Consider the following 20,959-nt stretch of genomic DNA (forward strand, 5'->3'; position numbering starts at 1 on the left):
TGACTGCTTCCTGGGCAGTCCTGAAGCCCCTTTAAAAGAGAGTTCAGTGAGTTCAGCCCTCCTCTTCTTGTTTGTAATTTGGACCTGGAGGAGCTCTGGCTGGGACCCTGAGACCTTGGTGAGACTGTTCTTAAATCTTTCCCTTAGAACTATACATAGTGAGTGAAAAAGGATGACTGACTACCTTAACTTCCTTGGAGGTACTAGCCTCTGAGAGGTTCCCTTTATTGGGAGAAGCCCTACTGGCTAAACCCCTTGCCAACTGACTTTTAGGCTCTCTGGCTGGGCCTCTGGAGCCCTGCCGGAGTAAAGCCTAGACCTGAATACAAATCTAGTTTGTTAAGTTAGATTTCTTACTCTACCCTCTTCTCATCTCTCTACTTCCACTCTCTCCTACATTTTGTAAATAAATTACTAAAATCATTTAGGAATTGGTATTTATTCAATTCCTTGGTGACCACACCTATAAATATTCACCCAACCAAAAACCCCTTTTCCCTTTTACATATACCAAGGGACAATTTAAAACTCTAGACAGATTTGGTCAGGCAATGGAGATAAATTCAAACTGTTAAGATGCCTCTTCATAAACAATTTAAAAAAAACCTTACCTTCCATCTTAGAATCAATACTAAGTATAAGGTCTAAGGCAGAAGAGCAGTAAGAGCTAGACAAGGGCCAGTAAATGATTTGCTCAGGGTCACTAGCTGGGAAGTGGCCAAGGCCAGATTTGAACCCAGGACCTGTCTCTAGACTTGGCTCCTTATTCACTGAGCCACCTGGCTATCTTCATATTAAACTTTTTTAAAAGCACCTATTATGTTACTCTTACTGATGGAATCAATGCATAGGCATTTAGTAAGAACTTACTATGTGCCAAGTATTGTGTGAAGCACCAAGGATACAAAGACAAAAAATGAAAATCTCCCTCTGAGTTCATGTGTAAGTTTCATGTGCTAATATGCATGCATGTGTATATGCATAGAAGTTACACATGTTAATGTTTAATAATGCATACATGTACACATCCAAGTTACACACTTGGAAAAGATACAAGATAAATACAAGATAATTTTGTGGGGGAGACACTAACAGCTCTGGGTATCAGGAAAGGTCTCCCTCTGAAGGTAGAATCTGCACTGGGCTTTGAAAGAAAGGAGTGATTCTAGGAAGCTGAGGGAAGGAAGAAGAAATACATTTCAGGTTGTGGGGTGATGTGTGCAAAATAGCAAGAGGGCCAGCTTGGCTCAAGGAGTGTAATGGACAATAAAAGCAGGAAAGGTAGATTGGAAGTAGCCTGTATAGGCTTGAAATGCCCAACAGAGGAATGTCTTACCAGAGATAGTTGAGAGCAGTGGAGTTTGTTGAGCAAGGGAATGATATGGTCAAATCTACAGCAAAGAGGCCAAATAAGAGGCTACTGCCATAGTCCAGACAAGAGGTGACAAAGGCTTGAATTAGGGCAGTGACTGGCTGAATGGAGACAAAGTGACAGATGCAGAGGAGGTAGGATCAGCCAGACTTTGCAAGTGATTGGCTATGAGGCTCCTGAGAGAGAACTGAGAAGAAGGGAAGAGAGCCTCGGAGAAAGCCTTTACGATAAGACCAAGTTGTATGTTCTTCAAATTGCTGATGTTCCCAAAACAGGGAACCTGTCTGATGACCAGTCTCTATTTTGGGGTTATTAAGGCCCCAAATGAAATCATGCAGATGCATTTAGGATTTAAATGCCAGGGAGGAAAATAATAAAGAAAACTATACTTAGAAATCAATATAACACAGGAAGCCAAATCACTCAAAAACCATTAATAAATTATTTATTTATTGCCTCTCCTGCAATGCTATCTTCATGATTTTCTATTTATAGATGATTTCTAGTTGTCATGAATTTTCATTGGTAAGAAAAAACCATTAGTACCAGGTACTAGTCACCAGTGTCAGAGGTTTCAGTTACACTGGACCAGAATGATTTAAAGCTGCAAGATGAAATTATGAGCTGGCCTAATTCTGTATTTAAGACAGGGTTCATCACTGCCAATGTTACTGCATTAAACTCCACTGAGGTGAGAGAGCTGGCTTCTTAAAAGGGCATCACAGTGGGCAGCTGGGTAGCTCAGTGGATTGAGAGTCAGGCCTAGAGACGGGAGGTCCTGGGTTCAAATCCGGCCTCAGACACTTCCCAGCTGTGTGACCCTGGGCAAGTCACTTGACCCCCATTGCCCACCCTTACCACTCTTCCACCTATGAGACAATACACCGAAGTACAAGGGTTTAAAAAAAAAAAAAAAAAAAAGGGCATCACAGAGGAGTCAGCCAGAGTCTTCACAGAATGCAGTAAAATCATTCCACTAAGTGGTCTGACCTAGCAGACAAAATTTGTTCAGCAGAACCTGAAGACTGGTCCTGAGTTTTATCTTTATGTTCACGTCTGAATCCTCAGATCAAAGCTCACAGAACTTTATAACAGGAGTGGTCCTCAAAGGTCACTGACTGATTCTAACCTCAACATTTTACCAATCATGAAACTGAGGTCTGTGAATGTGGAGAGATTTGCAACAGGCTGTAAAGCCTGTAAAAGGTAGAGCCTAAAGCAGAAGCCAGGTCTCATGAGTCCTATTCTAGGATTCTTCTGATCACACTGTGCTGACTTCTTGGATAAGAAGTATCCTGATGATACAGCAATAATCTAGAAGGAAGGGCCTTGTCTTATTTGAACTCTCTCAGATCTCTCCCAGAAACTAGGAAGAAAGTACAAAACTTCAAGCACAGTAGGCATTTACTAAATGCTTGCTGCTAGTTTTGTTTCTTGGATTTTTGAACAATTTACCTCTAGACAACAGTTAGGAAATAAGGAATCACCCAAGTGTAATGAGTGGGGAGAAGATGGGCACATGGTTTGTCTGGATCAACCATTGGCCTTGGCCATCACAGCCAACTCCTCGTTCTGGAAGGGCAGACTCGAAGGACTATTTGGCATTTTTGAATTTCACCCTGGTTGGGTTAATCCAAAGCATGGAAAGATGTTGCTTGTGCCACTTGAGGACATCTATTTTCTGACTTTTTTTTTTTTTTATCAACTGCGGGTCTTCATCATGCATTGGGAAAGATGTGGCTGCTGTCTGTAGAACTGACTGTGGTTCAATTATAGGACTTATCTGTGTCCAAGTGCCCTGGGTCTATAGGGAGAGGATATTTTTGGCCCCTAAAGTTTTTCAATTTCTTCATTCAAAGGAAGGGAAAAAAATTTGAGGTAAAAAAAAAAAAAACCAAAACACCCATTCCCCTTCCTTTCTTGTGGCCGCAGGGTATATGATGGTTTGGGTGATAGGTGCCAGAGTGCTGTCAGAGGCTCTGAAGGCTGCTGCCTAGGCTGTACTGCTAAGAAGTATCTGAGGCGACATTTGAACCCAGGACCTCCCATTTCCAGGGCTGGCCCTTTCTAAAAGTATGTTTTAAAGTCATTTACTTACCGAGTCCACATCCAGAACAACTCCATGGAGGCCAAAAGTTTTTAGCATTCCTCGGATGGCAAATTTGGGGAGTGCGGTCCCTACAGCACTGCTAGCCACGTTGTTACTGTCTGGAGAACGTGTGACCACGGTGAGACCTGGGGGCCAAAGGAGAGAGATCTTCATTCAAGAGTTTGTATTGCTGTGATCCAATGTTATCTCTAAGTCAGATCCAGGATGAGGGACCTGGAAAATATCTCAGTGTGTGCCCTCAGAGTGACTGCAGGCAATACAGCACAGAGCTCACCTTGGGGAAGGGAGCCCAAACCAACATCTGTTGGCTAGAAAAGACCTTGGCAACTTCTTTCCCCTCCCGGCTCCTACCCCAGTGCATTCTCCTAGGGCAGGGATGGGCAAACTACCGCCCCAGATGGGGGATGGGGTGGGGGCCCTGAAATGTTTTATCCTTCCAGCAACATTATTCCTAATCTGATGAATACAATGAAACTTGGAAAGAGTTGCCTTAGAAACAGACTGACAGATGAACATTTCCTTTCCTTTGGGCCCTCTTTAAAAAGTTTGCCCATCCCTGTTCTAGGGTGATGCCCCAACTCTGGGATTTTCTGTTTGTGCTTCTTGTCCTGCTGAGAGGAGAGGGATAGCCTGAGGATGTCTGTCCTTTCTAGAATAATTCAGAGCTACACTAGGGGCCTGGAACAGGTGTAAGGGAAGCCTGGAGCCTCACTGTTGCTCCCTTGAGCAATCCCACCCATGGCTCTAGGCTCTGTTTCTCAAGCTCATAGCTTTCAAAAGGACCCATTCTCAATTCCACATTTGTAGTAAAGCAAGAAGGAAAAAGAAACCTTTGCGAACTTTATCAATTGTGAATTTATTTGCTTCATCTTTGATGTCTTCAATTGTGGGAAGATAAAGATCTCTGGGGATGCCACCGTTCTCTTCATAGAGAAATTCTACAGTCTGCCGAGCAATATCTACCATTCCTGAAAGACAAAGTGGCCTTTTGGTAAAGCCGCATCAATGGCCCCATTTCATCCTCCTTCACTAGCCCAGGTTGGTCAGCTACCTAAGGGCTGAACTCCCATAGAATATGTATTCCTCTTCTTGCTGTCCCCTGCTTCCCCAGGGAAGGTCAGGCTTAGCAGTCACTAATCTCACTAGGAAGCTAATGAAGGCCGTATGGCACTTCCTCAGGAAAGACTGGCAGGCAGGCAGTCCAGTTACCATGTAGCTACAGGGGTGGGAAGGATGTGGGTGTGGGGTGACATACATTCACATCTGCCTGCTGACACTGGGGTGTTTCCCACGATTTTAAGGCAAATGTTTGACAGGTCTTGCTTTTAAATAAAGGCCATCTCTACCACTCCTCGTTTACCACTCTGCTCATTAACTGTCCACATGGCAATTAGCAAGGGTAGCAATTTGCAGTGCACAATTATAAGGGAGGTTGTAATTAGAGAAGAAGGCTTACACAGCGAAGCCAGTTATAAATGAAACAAAAAGAGACAGCATGGGCTAAAAATCACTCTTTCTCCTAAAGTACTTTAGTTTTAAGGATTCTATAAAACATCTCACTCCATTTTTCTTTTCTTCTCTTTTTTAAAAACTCTTACTTTCTTAGAACTGATACTAAGTATTGCTTCCAAAGCAGAAGAGTGGTAAGGGTTAGGCAATTGGGATTAAGTGACTTGCCCAGGGTCACACGGCTAAGAAGTGTCTAAGGCCAGATTTGAACTTGGGCTCTCCCATCTCCAGGTCAGGCTCTCTATCCACTGAGCCAATTGGTTGCCCCTCTCTCTCTAAGGACTATTAAAAAATCATCTGACTTCATTAACTACATGACCTGACAACTTTCTGATGCTGATAACCAACAATTGTCCTTAGAGGGTCATGGCAGGAGATCACTAATTACATTCTATTTTGGATCATTTTTCTGCCTATTTAGCTCAGTGTATCAGCCTCATCCGTTGACCTCATCACCTCAATGTCCTGATCTGAAGCCTCAGAAAGAGTGATGAAACAATGTGATGTGATGAAAAGAGTGCTGGGTTTGGGGTTGAGGAACTGGACCAAATCCAGGCCCTGCCATTTACCAACTTTGTGATCATGGGTGAGTCCCTGCAGCTCTCTATTCTATTTCCTCATCTATAAAATGGTTATGTTAGACCAGATAGCTTATAAAGTTCCTTCTAGTTCTAGATCTATGATTCAATGAACTGTATTGGAATAAGTGGTTAACATACAGCCTGGAAATCATCAGAAGAAAAGAGGAACCATGGTCTAAGACAAAACAGTAGCAGGTTTCCTTTTTGATCCTGGCAAAGGGAGAAACTTCATGTGTTAGTAATGGTCTTTTCTGTCTTTATTTCTTATAATCTCTTAAGTATTAAAAGATTATATAAACATTATAGATTGTATAAATGTTGTGTTCATAAAAATTATATATTGCACTAGAAGTGTGTTTCTCTCCCTAATAGGAGGTAAAGTCCTTGAGGACAGGGACTTTGTTTCTGCCTCCAAACCCTGGTACCTTGCACAGTGACTGGCCCTCAAAAGGCATTTTAATACATTTCTGTTGAATGGCTTTTATTGAATTCTTTCATTCGTAATAAACAAAAACTTCCCAAATGGCAAAGAAGAGCCACCAATGTTATGGCATGCCTGGCTATGGCCATTGCCATCCTGACATCTGGGAAGGGTGACAGCCAAGTCAAGTGGATCACTTCTAAAATCTAGGTAGAGAACAAAGCTTCTAAGTGAGTGCCATTCATCGAGATGGTGCTGGAGGTAGGCGAAGTGGCATTAAGTGGAAATGCCAGGCTTCTAGAGAGCTGTAACTTTCAGCCTCCATGGAAGAGGAAGAAGGGTAAAGGCTCCCAGATTAAATCTGGCATCCTTGCTGGGACCCAAAGCAAGTGTGAAGCCTAGATTCTATCCCTATGAAAAGAGACTCAGCACTACTCAGAAAGGAGCATTTCTTCTCCTCTAAGGCAGACGTTTACCAAGAAGAGAAAACATAGGAAGAGAAAAGGAAGAGACTAAAAATAGGAATAAGCTGTCTGCAGCAATTTTCTGGGCATAGAAACCTGAGCATTAACTGCTAATCTGTCATCTAAAGGTAAAACTTACACTGTTCTTGGACTAGCAAAATTTCTCTGATCTTGTGAGGTGACTAAGAAGAAAAGCCAACTTTTATAAGGAAAAATACATGAACAAAAATATTTATAGCCACACTCTTTTAGGTGGCAAAAAATTGGAAAACGAGGGGGTGTCCATCAATTGGGGAATAGCTGAACGAATTGTGGTATCTGATGGTGATGGGAATACTACTATTGTGTTGAAAGGAATGATGAACTGGAGGAATTCCATGTGAAATGGAAAGACATCCAGGAATTGATGCAGAGTGAAAGGAGCAGAACTAGGAGAACATTGTACACAGAGACTGATACGCTGTGGTGCAATTGAATGTAATGGACTTCTTTACTAGCAGCAAAGCAATGACTCAGGACAATTCTGAAGGACTTAAGAGAAAGATGCTATCCACATCCAGAGAAAGAACTGTGGAAGTAGAAATGCAAAAGAAAAACAACTGCTTGATCACATGGTTCAACAGGGATATGATTGGGGATGTAGATTCTAAATGATCACTCTATTGCAAATATTAATAATATGGAAATAGGTTTTGAACAGTGATACATGTAGAACCCAGTGGAATTGCTCACTGGCTATGGGAAGGGGGAGAGAAGCGGGGAGGGAAAAAACATGAATCATATAACTATGGAAAAATAATCTAAATTAATTAACTTAATTAATTTTAAAAAATTAAAAGAAAAGAAAAGCCAACTTTTTGACTTTCTTAGGCCTTACAGTTTGAGCTACACCTACCTAAAACATTGGCTTTATAAACACATGCAAGTTAGCAGAAGACACTCAGAACAAAAGCTGCCCCACGGGAAGGGTATAAAGCTGGGAGGAATAAGTGGAGGCCTCTCTCTGTGTGCAAGGGGCAGCCTACTTTGCTTACAGTAGTTCATGCCCACTGCATCTCCACTTCCAAGCCTACTCTAAAAGAAAACAAAGCAAATAAAAGACCCAACAGACCTAGTTGCAGAGCCCCCTTAATCTGGTCCAGGCCTGACTTTCGCTCAGCTTCATTACGGAAGCGTCTTCTAATGGTTGGAAAAACTTTGGTTTCCCAGGCTTTTACAAGTAGGGCATAGTGATCCTCCTGGAAAGAGAAGATAAACAGACCACCAGAGAATGAGCAAGACTCAGTGGGTAAGTGGTGACTGTCATTCCTGGCTTCTTTCTGACTTAATTCTTCATCCACAACATATCTTCTCTACTCCAAAGTCATCAGATCTGGGTACAGTGTTCACAGGCCACCAGTGGAGAACATAGCCCCCAGCTGCTGAGGGAGGGAATAGCTGAATTAAGGACAGTTTCCCCATTTGCTTCAGAATGCATGAAGGCAGTTTCATATTAACCCATCTTTCCTGAGTCCATACCAAAATATATCCTTTTACTGCCAGCTTGGATCTATATAGGCAAAAGAATGACTTCTTACTTTGAGCAATTCGGACTCTTGCAAATGCTTGGTAGTTTGCTTTTTTTTAGAAAATTCTTACCATCTGTCTTAGTCTCAATTCCTTTTTAAAAAAATATAAAAACCCTTACTTTCTATATTGGAATCAATACTATGTATTGGTTCCAAGGCAGAAGAGTGGTAAGGGCTAGGCAATTAAATGACTTGTCCAGGGTGACAAAGCTACAAAAGTATCTGAGGCCAGATTTGAATCCAGGACCTCTTGTCTCTATACCTGGTTCTCAATCCACTGAGCCATCTAGCTGATCAATTTTAAGACAGAAGAGTGGCAAAGGCTAGACAATTGTGGTTAAGTGACTTGCCCAGGGTAACACTGGTAGGAAGTATCTGATGCCAGATTTGAACCCAGTCCTCCTGACTCCAGGCCTGGTGCTTTATCCATTGTGTTATTTAGCTGCCCCTGGTTTATTTTTAAAATAAATACATCAGTGATGCCTTTCAAAGTCAGATTATATGATTAAAATCTTTTTGCCTCCAGACCTGGCTTGGCCATTCTCTCCCATTTCCTATCTTCCATCCCTCTTACCAAAGGAACCCCTTCCAAGTGTCTTCCCCTTTTCACAAGTTTTATACTCACTTTGGTCATGCTCTGCCACTGTGTCCTGCATGCCCTCTACCCTCTACCCTTGGTTGTATCTCCCTTACCTGAGGGATGTCATCATCATCATCATCATCACTCTCATCATCTGCAATGGGGGGTGGGTGAGGGTCTGGGCCTGAGGTGATGAAATTTTCATAGCTGAGTTCCACTTTATAGTGACAAGAAGTATCACTGTCATATTCTGTAACAGAGCACAAAGAAACTATCAATTTGGTGGATGAGGAGATAGAAGAACCCTTACCAATGGTACCCTGAAAAATCCTGCAACAGCCACCCCCATTATTTTAATGGAAAGTGCTCTGGAACTCTGAAGAACTTGAAAATAGTACCTATAATTATATTGAATTCCAAAAGAGTTTTACAGGGCCTAATTAATTCAATAGAGAGAGCAACTTGGATAACTCTTTAAAATGATTTTTGTAATGAGGCCTTCAAGTTAGCTCCTTCATCTGTCACTAGATGACATTTGAGGTCCTTTAAAGGACTAAAGACATGATCCTAAGTTAGTAAGCCTCTTTGCATCTCAGTTTCCATCTTTATAAAATGAGGATCCTGGTCTAGATGTGTTCTAACAACCCTCCCAGCTCCCAATCTTAGGAAATTATAATCTTAATTGAAAACTTAAGTAATGGTGGCATAGGAGAATTCCATTTTCTAATGAGTAATGAATGAAACACCCATGGCATTTACGTTGCTGAGCTGTGGCCACAGCAGCAATGCGACAGGGGGGCCCGTGTGTTCCTGGATCAGAAGCTATGCTGGTGCCAGCATCATTGTCACTGTCAGATGCCATGGCAAAAGGAAGAGCTTCAAAGTTGGCGCTGATCTCCTCAGCCAGGTCAATGCATAGGTCAGCAGCATTCCGGTGGGCCTGTCCTTCAGCATAGGCAAACTGGCGAGAGCCAAAGTTAGCCCGGATCTTGGTGTTCTGAAAGGAGTGTTATATAGGGAGATAAGAAGCTTATTTTTACTCCTTGGGTGGACCTGAAAGATGCCAGTGCAGACATAAGGCCTTTGAGGTCTGCATTAGCTACTTCACAAAGCACTGCTCATCCCTCCATCTTTTCTTTTTTCTCCTTTCTTCCTCCCTCCTCCTCTCTTCTTCCTTTCCCCCTTCTTCCCTCCCTCTCCTCTTCCTTCCCTCCTTCCTCACAAGTTTATATATTATGTGTTGACTGAGCACAGTGCCCTTTGTTATCAATATCTACAAGGACAATGGAAAGCATAGAGGGCCTTCCCTAACCAGGTTGGTTCTGCATTTCCTTTTCACTGAGAGTGATAACTGAGTTCTTTGTCTTAGATTTCCATGTTGCCCCCGAAAGCCAATCCCTAACCCAGCATTGGTGAACATTTTCAAGATTGCGTGCCCAAACTACAACTTCAAGCTGCCGTGAGACCCCTGCAATACCCCAGACAGCAGAGGGAGGGAGTACTTGCATTGGGCAGCTGGACAGAGGGGTGGGACATGCAAAAAATATCCTCAGGCACAGCCCCCTCTGTGCTACACCTTTGCCAACATGGCCCTAATCCCTGAGGTTTCTAACTGAGATGACCTACCTTTTTCTGAATGTGAACTACTGGCCACATGCCACCTGAGACATCTTCCAGACATGGAGGCAGGCGCTGCCCACAGTATGTGAAATAGACCCGGCCCTTGGGGGGCTGTCCTGGAGGAGGTGGGGTGCCCTCTGTTCTTTCCCAGCCAATTCCTGCCCCATCTCCTGAAGAATAGAGGAAGAAGAACATCAGAGCCACTTTTATATTTATGGTTTGCTACTATTAAGTTCACTTCTAATTTGCAATTAGCTTGTCTCATTCTGAAGGCGAAATTGGTTACGCTCTTTGCCTGGCAGGACCAAAAGAAAGGTTTGGTCAGAATGGCTGCTTTTGGTTTTAAGTTACTAAAAGGAAAACAAATAGAGAAGATCATAATTTACTCCATGCTCCTGGTGTTGGTTCTTTTAGAGGTCTTTTTCCTAAAAAAGTCTACCAACACCCCAGTAAATGTTTGATGCCAGTAAGCCAAGGACCTGAAATTCTGTTGGTGACTTTAGACACTGAAACTTAGCAGAGAATCAGAGGATTTAAATAAATTGTTCAAAGTCACATAGATAATTAATTTCAATGGTAGGATCTGAATCCAGGTCACCTGGATGTCTAGTCCAACCCTCTATCTGCTATGCCTTTCACAATATCTTGTTAGTTATCTCTGTGCCAGGCATGGAGGATACAGAGTTAAATTAAAACAGTCCCTGGCCTCTGGAAGCTAATCCAAACACATATGTGAAGTTTAGTAAATACGAAATATGTACAAAGTAATTTCAGAGTGGGTAAGGACAGCAGCAGCAGCACCAACTAGGGGAAATAACCAAAATAACCAAGGGGATCCTACAGGGGAAGCACTGGAGGGGAGCACTAAGGAGAACAAGGCATTCTAAAAGGCAGAGGGAAGGACCAAGAGCAGGACAAAGATCTGGAGTCAGGAAATGGATCATTAGAGGGTTATTTATTTGGTATCATTAGGGCAGACAAAAGGCAAAACCTCAGAATCTCTCTCTCTCTCTCTCTTTTTTTTTTAAAACCCTTACCTTCAATACTGTGTATTGGCTCCAAGGCAGAAGAGTGGTAAGGGTAGGCAATGGGGGCCAAGTGACTTGCCCAGGGTCACACAGTTGAGAAGTGTCTGAGGTCAGATTTGAACCCAGGACCTCCTGTTTCTAGGCCTGGCTCTCAATCTACTGAGCTCCCCCTCAGAATCTTCTAAGAGGACTCAGAGATAAAAATAAATATGACTCATAAAGGACCAATCCCTGGTTCCTGATGGTAAATCCCATGAAAAATGAGATGCTGAAACTATGCTCAGGTGTATGAGTATCATTTCCTCCTTTTCCTCAAACACTTGGGTGCTTGTGCCACTCTCTGGATAATGACTAGGGTCCAAAGGAAATATAAGTCCTGTCATCCCACCTACCAGGGGAAAGGGTCACATCCAGTCGCACGCTCTTCCACTGTAATAAGCTGGAGCCGTTATAGTGCACAGCTCGGCCATTACTAGGAATGAAAACAAAACCAAGGTAAAGAACATGAAATCTAGTTAGAAAAGAAAAAAGTCATCTTTGCTGAAATGAAAGGAAAAGGATAGTTGTAACATGGTTTTGAGAAGGAACATTTCCTTTCTTTCTTTCTTTTTTTGGCTCCGGCCCTTTACCTTTACTCTGTATGTGTGCCTCCCTACTTTAAATGAGTTTCTCATAGACAGCATATTGTGGGCTTCAAACTTTTAATCTACTCAGGTATGTTCTTATGTTTTAAGGGTTAGTTCATCCCATTCATATTCAGAATTATGATTACTGACTGTGTGTGTAAAGAACATTTTCTTAACGAAGTAAAAGCTTGGGGGGTGTTGGTAGAAGAATGACCCTTAGGATTCTTCCTCATCCCTGGAGACAAACATTCTTTTTTTTTTAAATCGCTCACTTTCTGTCTTAGTATCAATTCTATGACAGAAAGGCAAGGGCTGGGCAATGGGAGTTAAGTAACTTGGCCAAGAGTCACATAGCTCATATGTGTCTGGGGCCAGACTTGAACCTACATAGGACCATCCAACTCCAGGCCTGGCTCTCTATCCACTGTGCCACCTAGCTGCCCCTGACAAACATATTCTTGAGGCAACAGAAGCCACTTACTTGTGAAAAAGGCAAGTACCCACAGGATTGGTCCAGGCGCCATCTCGTTTTTCTGCTTCAGTAGCAAAGCCAAAGGAAACTATTGGTCCCGTGTCATCATCTGTATCTCCATAGGAAACAATTTCAATTTCCCAGTAGAAGGACGGAGCCTGGAGAAAAGTCACAGACAATGAGAGAAGCTCAGACCTTTTCTTGAGCTTTTTCTTTGGAAACTTGGAGGCAGAGAGAAAAGATGAAAAATGGTCTTTGATCCTACCTGGATGGGAAGTGGAGAGGTTGCATAGATAAATGTGCCCCGTGGGAGCCCTCCACCAGCACTAGGATCAGCAAGGAAGGTCACAGAGGTCAGGTGAGATGAGAACATGCAGGCTCGAACAGGTGGAAACACCCGAGAAGGACTCCAGGTGATCTCTTTGGGCTGTGGCAAGAAGAATAGAAACTCCATAAATCCTTTTATTGCCCAGTGGAGGAAAATACCTTTATATTATAATAATGATGATGATTGACTTTTATAGAAAAACCAAGATTTTGAAATAATTTTATATCCCTTAAGCATCACAACTAACCTATGCTGTAAACACCACAAGCATGTTCCCCAATGTACCGAGGAGGAGACTGGAGCTAGGATCAAACAACTAATGAGTATAGTACTCATATGTGGTAATAAAAGAAACATATTAGGAGCCTGGTTAATAAACTATTGGTTAATTCAGGCTTGCATCCAAATGGAGGCAGGCATTGATCCCTACCCTATTACACAAATACTCTTTTGTGGCTATATACCAGGCTTTCTGGAAATTATGCCTTCTTCAATGGTTCCAAAATGAAGTGGTAAAAATCAGCCATGAGTTACTGAAGCACCATGACTATGTATACCAGTGGATTAAGGGTGAAGAGTGTAACTATAAACAAAACCATCTTTTCATAGTTCCTTTGTATTGACAAAAAAAAAATCAAGCCTCTTTAGAGATTTAGGATCCCTCTGGCTAGGAAGCTATTATGGTTCCTGGAACTTCAAATCACTATATTCCTTGTTCCCCAAATTCAGCAACATTCCATATGGTTTAACAAATAATTTAATAAATGCCTACTGTGAGCAAGGCACTGGATATACAAATCTATCAACCAATGAGTATTTAAGCCCTTACTAGACTGCCAAACATTATACTAATCACCAGGGAAACAAAGAAAAAGCAAAACGGACACAAAATAAAAAGGTTCCTACCTTCGGGGAGGTTTTATTTAGGAGGAAAATATTAGGGGGTTGGGAAGGATGGATGAGCTTCAGAGAAAGAGATCAGAGGGAGGAGGACATCCCAAGACACCATAAATGGTCTGTAAGATTGTATAGAAGTCACAGAAGAAATGTCAAAGAAATCTGTTTTGGCCGGGGTGTGGCATGTGTGGAGGAGAGGAATGGCTGGAAAGATGGGTTAAAGACAAGCTGTAGAAGCCTCAAATGTGCGTCTGAGGAGGTTATATTTTATCCTAGAGAGAAAAGGAAGAGACTGAAGATTTCTGCGCAGCAGTGACATGGGCAGATCTATGACTTAATAAGCTTATTTTGGCAGATATATAGAGGCTGAATGAGAGAGGGAGAGACTATAAGCAGGGAGTAAAGGTTTTTAAAAACCTTTACCTTCTAGCTTAGAATTGACATTAAGACAGAAGAGTGACATGGACTAGGCAACTGAGGTTAAGTGATTTGCCCGGGGTTACACAGCTAGGGAGTGCCTAGATTTGAATCCTGAACCTCCCATCTCCAGGCCTGGCACTTTATCCACTGAGCTACCTAGCTGCTCCAGCATGGAGATGTTATGAAGGTAGAAATAGCAGAGATCAGTGAAGAAAAGAATGGTGAATGAGAAAGGAAGAGTCTGGAATGCTGATGAAATAAATTAAGAACCTGGGAGTTTAGAAGGATGGTTGTGCCTACAACAGGGAAAGGCAAAACTGGAGCCAGAACAGACTCTGAGAAGTAGGCACTATGGAAAACTAAGTGCATTTGAGAAGCTGATGAGTCATGGAGGTAGAGCAAGAGAGTGGGAGGTGTGTGATGGGAATTAGAGTTCTTGTGAGAGATGAAGGTTAGAAATCCAGAGGTGATCATTGATCCTATGGGAACAGATGAAAACACCAATGGAGAAAGGAGAGAAAGAAGAGGGGTCAGGAAAGGGCCTTGGGGGAGCCTTGTGATTAGTGGGTGAGAGATGGATGATGAACCAGCAAAAGAAAATGAAAATTAGAACTAAGAGTGAGCAGTCAGTATAGCTGGAGCTGAGGAAGACCAAGAATCCAGGAGGAGGGGGTAGTCAATCCCCTGCCCCTGTTGAAAACTATGGAAAGGGAATGAGGACTGAGGAAGAGCCATCACATTAGGCAGGAAAGAGATTATAAGCAGTTTTGGAGAGAGAGGCCTCAGTCAAGTAGTCAGAAACTAGAATGTAAGGGGCTTGAGGGACTGGCAGGATGAGGTAAAATGTATTAAGGATAAGGGCAACCTAAGTGTGTCTGTAGGTACTGGGAAAGCATTCATGCCTGGGGGAGACTGAGACAGAAAAGAGCCATGGGACCTACTTGCAGAGGAGATGGGAGGGGCTGGAATCAAGGGCACAAAGCAGAAAGCTGTCCTCGGCAAGGAGAATAGCCACTGCTTCTTCAGATTGGGACAAAGGAACAGAGTACAGAAGTTAAGGCCATCTCTGAGACAAGGGCATGGGGATACCCTGGAGAAGGAAGGAAGGAAGGAAGCAAAAGAGGATTTTTTTTAAACCCTTACCTTCCGTCTTAGAATCAATACTATGTATTGGTTACAAGGCAGAAGAATGACAAGGGCTAGGCAATGGGGGTGAAGTGACTTGCCCAGGGTCACACAACTAGGAAGAGTCTAAGGCCAGATTTGAACTTAGGACCTCTCATCTCTAGGGCTGGCTCTCAATCTACTGAGCCACCCTGCTGCTCCTAAAAGAGGATTTCTTAAGAGCCAATGTCAATCAGGCAAGAATAAAAGGAATGCCTTGCAGAAATAAATGCCTAGTTAAGATCAGATCACAGAAGTGCACACCAGGCTTCATGATTCCTGGGCTTCCTCTAGAGGTAAAACATCTTCAGTAGTAAGAGTCAAGATGGCAGCTAGGGAGTGTACCCATGGCTAAGAATTGGTGAGAACATGGAGGCAAGAGAGTGAATGGATGAAGACGAAAGAAAGTTGTTCTGCTTAACTACTGCATCAAGATGGGCCAGACTAGGAGGAATGAGGAGGAGGAGATGGAAGATCATCCCAGTGCAGAATTTCTGATTCAAGATCACAGTAGTGACTAATATACCATTGGTAAAATGCACCTCGACAAAGCACCAACTCAAACTTTTGTTGTAAATTCTGCCAGTGCTTTCCTGAGTAACTCTGAAATAATCTGACCCTTACCACAAGAGGTCAAAAAAGACCCCAGCTTGTGGGATAAGGGGATGGCCTGTGCTTACCTGTCTCCGATCTGCCTGGAGAGGGGGTGGTGGGGGGCGAGCACAGTCTCGGTAGAGCATCCTTAACCTCTCGCATTGTACTTCTACAACCAGAAGACGCTCTCCTGCAATATCACAAAGCAAACTTGGAAATCCACCACAAAATAACGACAGCACACAACACATATTCATAAAGAGCTTTATGGTTTATAATTCTTTTTTCTCAATCCTGTAAAGTAGAGAATATGAAGATTATGATCCCCATTTTATAGGCGAAGAGACTGAGGCCCAAAGAGCTCATCAAGAACTCTTTCTGCTGCCTTGCTTCTCTCCAAATTCCAGAATTAACCTCCAAATCTTTTAGAACAAAATTGCTTATAACTTGGCCTCCACAATCAACACATTTCATAAACATTTGTTAAGCATCTACTAACTAATCATATGGGACACTAAGACAAAAAGCATAATGGTTTCTTCCTTCAAAAAGTTTCATTCTATTTGTAGGTATTGTAGGTAGTCCTATATTGTAGGGCTGGTGTTAAGGGTATCTTGGATATTTAAAAAAAACAGATTAAAAAAAAAGATAAAACACTATAATTGATTTAGTCAATATTTACTGAGGACTTAATATGTGCTAGGCTCTATGGAGCATATAAAGTATAAGAGATAGTCCCTGAACTGCTCGTGGACAATTGGGGGACTCTAGGTAGGATGTAAGTCAATGCCAGAGTGGTACAAAGTGTCATAGAAATTCAGTGGCGGGAGGAAGGTCTTCTGGGAGCAGAGACAGAGAAACCTTCCCTAAGTCTGGAGTGATTTTTGATCAGTGGCACAGACGGGTGAAGAGGAAAGAGTGTGAGCCCAGGTCCCAGGGCAGGGAGGCTGCGGCACCCTGGACACATAGTGAATGCCCCAGGGCCCTGATGAGTGACAAACAAGGCTGAAGAGATTGCTCAGATAAGGAAGGAGTGATGGCTAACAAGCTTGACTTTGGTTTCTTGGGCAAGAGGGAGCCACCTAAGGAAGAAGAGCATGACATTGTCAAAATGAATCTAAAGAATAGGGTAACTTGCAGGGAAGTTAGGGGATTAGAGGCAGGGAGATTAGTTGGTAAATAATAAGGGCTTGAACTAGGGTGGTCACAATGAGAGAAATGGAAATGAATTGCCGGATGATAACTAGCCTCTGCAAGCTGACTAGGTGTGGAGTTATGGTAAAGACAGGGGAAGGAGGCACACAGAATTCTGTGGTTTTAAGACTGAGAAAATGACAGCCCCATTGAAGAAATGATAAGGTGAGGAGAGAAATCTTGACAGGGAAGAGAGGATGGTTTTGGCTTGGGGCATTGTTAACTCTGAGATGTCAGCAGAGTATTCTTGGGGAGCTATATAATAGGGATTATGATTACTTAACAGAAGATAACCCATGCTCAAGATAACCTTCTTCTGCTAAGTTTAGAAACTAGATGACTTCAAAAAAGTATCTATTAAAAATAAATTATTAATTTGGTCTTTATATGATCTTTAAAATCAGTCACAACCTGTCTCAAAATGAAGCTAGAACCAGAAATATTAAACTGCAATCAGTCAACTTGGGATGCAGCTCAAGCAACAAATTAAGCACCAGAAGAAATTTAGGCCCACTTAATTTTAGTTGAGAAGCTGAACAGATTTCCTTTAAGTTTTACATACTAAACATTTTCATTTTCTTCTGTTTTTTCTCTCATCCCTGTGTATTTGACAATCTGCTATTTTCCAGCTAGGACTTCTGATTACTAAGGGCAAGGAAATTTGGCCATAAAAGCATATAAAAAATAAGAACTAGACTCTGAAAGAATTTAAAGAAGGGTCAGAGATCAAAGGCAAGGATAGACAAAGGCTAGGAGGGAATCTAAGGTGATATAAACAATAAAATGACCCCATCTTCTTCTGAAGAAGAAAAAAAAAGAGAGAAACCTTAAGAAGAGCAAAAGATAAGTATTTCTTCCCTCTAGATGGTAAAAGTTCCTGTACAGATACATTAGGGAAATGATATTCTAATCTTAAACTGTAAAATGATCCTTTATAACTTCATAAATATGCCCCTGTGACAAATGGTGAATTTTCATTTTTATAAATGCCCTTAAAGGGCAGCTCTTATTCTAAACATTTAACTTTGCTTTCACCTCAAATTTATCCAACAGCCTTCAGTGAGACCATGCATAAACATCCCTAAAGATAAGTTTTAGCAGAAAAAAGATGGGTGAAATAGTTTAAGTTTGAAAAATAAACTGTCTTAGAGCTAAAGTTAATATTTAGGGACCATTCATTTATAGCAGATGTCTCTTCAGATCTGTGGCTTGGGGCCTGTGCTGAGTGGTGTGGCCCAGTGTCTTGGGGCTCAGCTCTATACAGACAGGTGCTTAAGAACATGCCCTCTCTCTTTATCTGACTCGACTGATGCTGATGGTGCCAACTGGCCATGATGAGATGTAAGATGGGAGGTACCTACCAGGACTGCACTCCTGTGCTACGAGGTTGAGGACTTCCACAGCTGCTGGACACTGCTGTAGGAATTCTTCACAAAATAAACTGTCTTCTAAAAGCTGGGCCATGACCAGACATGCTCTTGATGGTAAAAAAAAGACATTAAAAACATTTCAAAATTGTCAGTCAAGTCTTAATGAAGTTGTCTTGAGAAAAGAGCTTCACATAAGTCTACTCCCTGCTCCCACACCCCAGACTGCACCTGGACTCCAATCCCTGATTTCTCTGACTTTTCCCTAAGCTGAATTCATCAAAGGCAAATGAGGACATTTTTTTTTCTGCACAGAATTTACTGGTGCTCAATGAAATGCATGCAGGAGGGAGAATAATCTCCATCCCCAAAGATGGAGACCCAAAATAATGGGTTTTCAGCACTGAAACATGAGAAGAGTGTCTGCGTTAGAAAGGTCCAAGCTGTTTTGTTTTTTTTTTTAAAACCCTTACCATCTATCTTAGTATCAATTCTAAGGCAGAAGAATGGCAAAGGGTAGCCAATTGGGATTAAATAACGTATCCATGGTCACACAACTAGGAAGTGTCTATAGGCCTGATCTGAACTCATGTCCTCTAATCTCCAGGCCTGGTGCTCTCTCCACTGTATTACTAACCCCTCATCCCTTCACAGCAAAGCTGCTTTAAAGAAGCCCTGGCTGTAGCAGGCACTCCACAGTTATCTATCACACTAGGCTCTCCATCCTACTCTATATGTTCTAAGATGTGAATGCATGCTTATAGGACACACACACACACACACACACACACACACACACACACACAAGAATGATGTTCTCACCTCGTTCTGATCTCAGCAAGGAGCCGAACCACTGCCATTACTGGAGTTGAGCCATCTCCTGTTGCAGGAAGTGAGGTATGAATAGATAGACTTCCCTCCTGAGGAAGCAACATGGACTGGACTGCCTGTACTACCTTCTCAGTAATGGACAGTTTATGAAGAGGCAATGCCTGATGGCGGTGGTGGGGGGGGCACGGCAAAAAGTTAAATTCAAGTAGTTAGTTTCTAAGAAATGAGGGTGTTATTATCTGGAGTAGTTAATTCTCATTTTGCACAGTCAATTAAAAAAAAGTCACACACATAGAAAACTGAAAATCACAACAAAACAGCAAAACACAGTCAATCCCAGAACCATATGAATGCATCTTACATCATGTAAGTAACAACTTTTATACAAACATTGCTTTGAAATGCTCACAACCAAAATGCATGCAAATCACAAGCCACATTTAATTTAATCCCACATTTTCCATTTAGAATCTATGCATATTACTCATGACTGTGCAAATGACCATTTAGAGTAACATTGGATTTGAAAATGACCTTACCTCAGATCTTGGAACACAAAGTCTAGATAATGGGATAGTCAATGTGTCTGATGCTTGCGAGGTCTTTCTACAGTCTATGGGTGGAAATTTGACAGTGGCTATACCTTCCTGCTCATTGATTGATGCCACTATTCCAATGCTCCCGGATATTCCTCTCCCCAACACCTAGAGAGAGAGATTACTTAGCCTCAAGAATACCTATGGCTTCCCAGGCACCAGTAATAGAGGCCCAATTGTGGCTAAGTGAAAGAGACACATCCCAAACTTCAAACGATGGAACTGAATGCAAGAAGTGCCTCATGTATAACATAGTTTTAAATGACCAACTTAAAATGCGACAATTAGTGAGACTCCATGAGATGCAGTTCATATGTATAAAATTACTTCACAAATGCCTCCACTTTGAAGAACCTCCTCCAAAGCCTTCTTGTGGCATGGAAGTGGCTGTGAGCTCTCAAACAAACCAGGGCAGTTTGGCAGAGGGTGTTAAAGCACATCATGCTGACAAAGATGACCTCTGTCAGTTCAGAGCAAGCTGGGAAGACTTCAAGAGGAGCCTGGAGACAGACTATGATTCCCCATCAAAGACCAACTTTACCACATACAAAAAGTATCATTCCGAGAAAGCCAGCCAAAGGCAACCTGCATCATTGGAGGAAGGAGCCATGGAAATACAGTGAAGCTGCCTGGATCACTCATTTTATAAATGAGGCTTCAGAGGCCTGAACTTAAGTCCCTTCAGAATTTAGCTTTAAGTTCTAAACTATAGTGCTCTAGTTGTCTACTTGGGCTTAAAAGAATGGTTCTACACATCTTCAGGTGGGCAATAAATATCCACAAACTCCCAAGAGAAGACTATGGAATTAAGAGGAGGGCACAAAAAGAGTGGACTACCTGTACTTCAGACCCTATCTTGATGGTCTCCTTAAAGCCCCCAAGTGCACATAGTGCAGCGACTGCTTGTCGGGCAATCCTCTGAAGCTTAGCAAGTTTCCGGCCACTGCTGCTCCCATTCTCTAGAATGCTTTCGGCATATTTTCCCAGCTGGGGGATGTACATCAGAGCTTGAGACAGAACCTATGTGAATGAAAGAGGAGGGATGGGTTTCAAAATATGCATCCTTTTCTGCATGAACTCTTCTTAGAAAAGAGAGAAAATAAGAGTGGTCCTCTGACTAGGTGAACTCAGTCTATCTATATTCTAAACGACAGATACAAGGGACCCACGGGCAAGTGGAGTCAGTTTCACAAGGCCTAATTGTGAAGCTGGGTAAA

The 20,959-nt window shown here is 42.3% G+C and overlaps 1 protein-coding gene across 2 annotated transcripts in view; it reads right to left on the reverse strand.

Annotated features, from left to right (window-relative positions):
• The window catches only part of HECTD4 (HECT domain E3 ubiquitin protein ligase 4), a 220,189-nt gene that overhangs the window by 29,991 nt on the left and 169,239 nt on the right, over window positions 1–20,959 (reverse strand). For both annotated transcript variants that reach the window (XM_044673638.1, XM_044673630.1), the window contains exons 41-54: window positions 20,580–20,762; window positions 19,686–19,850; window positions 19,138–19,307; window positions 18,310–18,425; window positions 15,841–15,944; window positions 12,617–12,778; window positions 12,361–12,509; window positions 11,646–11,725; window positions 10,232–10,395; window positions 9,365–9,602; window positions 8,719–8,855; window positions 7,569–7,695; window positions 4,313–4,450; window positions 3,471–3,607 (exon numbers count right to left, since the gene is read on the reverse strand). In XM_044673638.1, the coding sequence (XP_044529573.1) occupies window positions 3,471–3,607; window positions 4,313–4,450; window positions 7,569–7,695; window positions 8,719–8,855; window positions 9,365–9,602; window positions 10,232–10,395; window positions 11,646–11,725; window positions 12,361–12,509; window positions 12,617–12,778; window positions 15,841–15,944; window positions 18,310–18,425; window positions 19,138–19,307; window positions 19,686–19,850; window positions 20,580–20,762 (2,070 nt within the window). The remainder of the gene's footprint in view (window positions 1–3,470; window positions 3,608–4,312; window positions 4,451–7,568; window positions 7,696–8,718; window positions 8,856–9,364; window positions 9,603–10,231; window positions 10,396–11,645; window positions 11,726–12,360; window positions 12,510–12,616; window positions 12,779–15,840; window positions 15,945–18,309; window positions 18,426–19,137; window positions 19,308–19,685; window positions 19,851–20,579; window positions 20,763–20,959) is intronic.

This window comes from Gracilinanus agilis, chromosome 1 (genome assembly GCF_016433145.1).
Source record: "Gracilinanus agilis isolate LMUSP501 chromosome 1, AgileGrace, whole genome shotgun sequence".
Lineage (NCBI taxonomy): Eukaryota > Metazoa > Chordata > Mammalia > Didelphimorphia > Didelphidae > Gracilinanus > Gracilinanus agilis.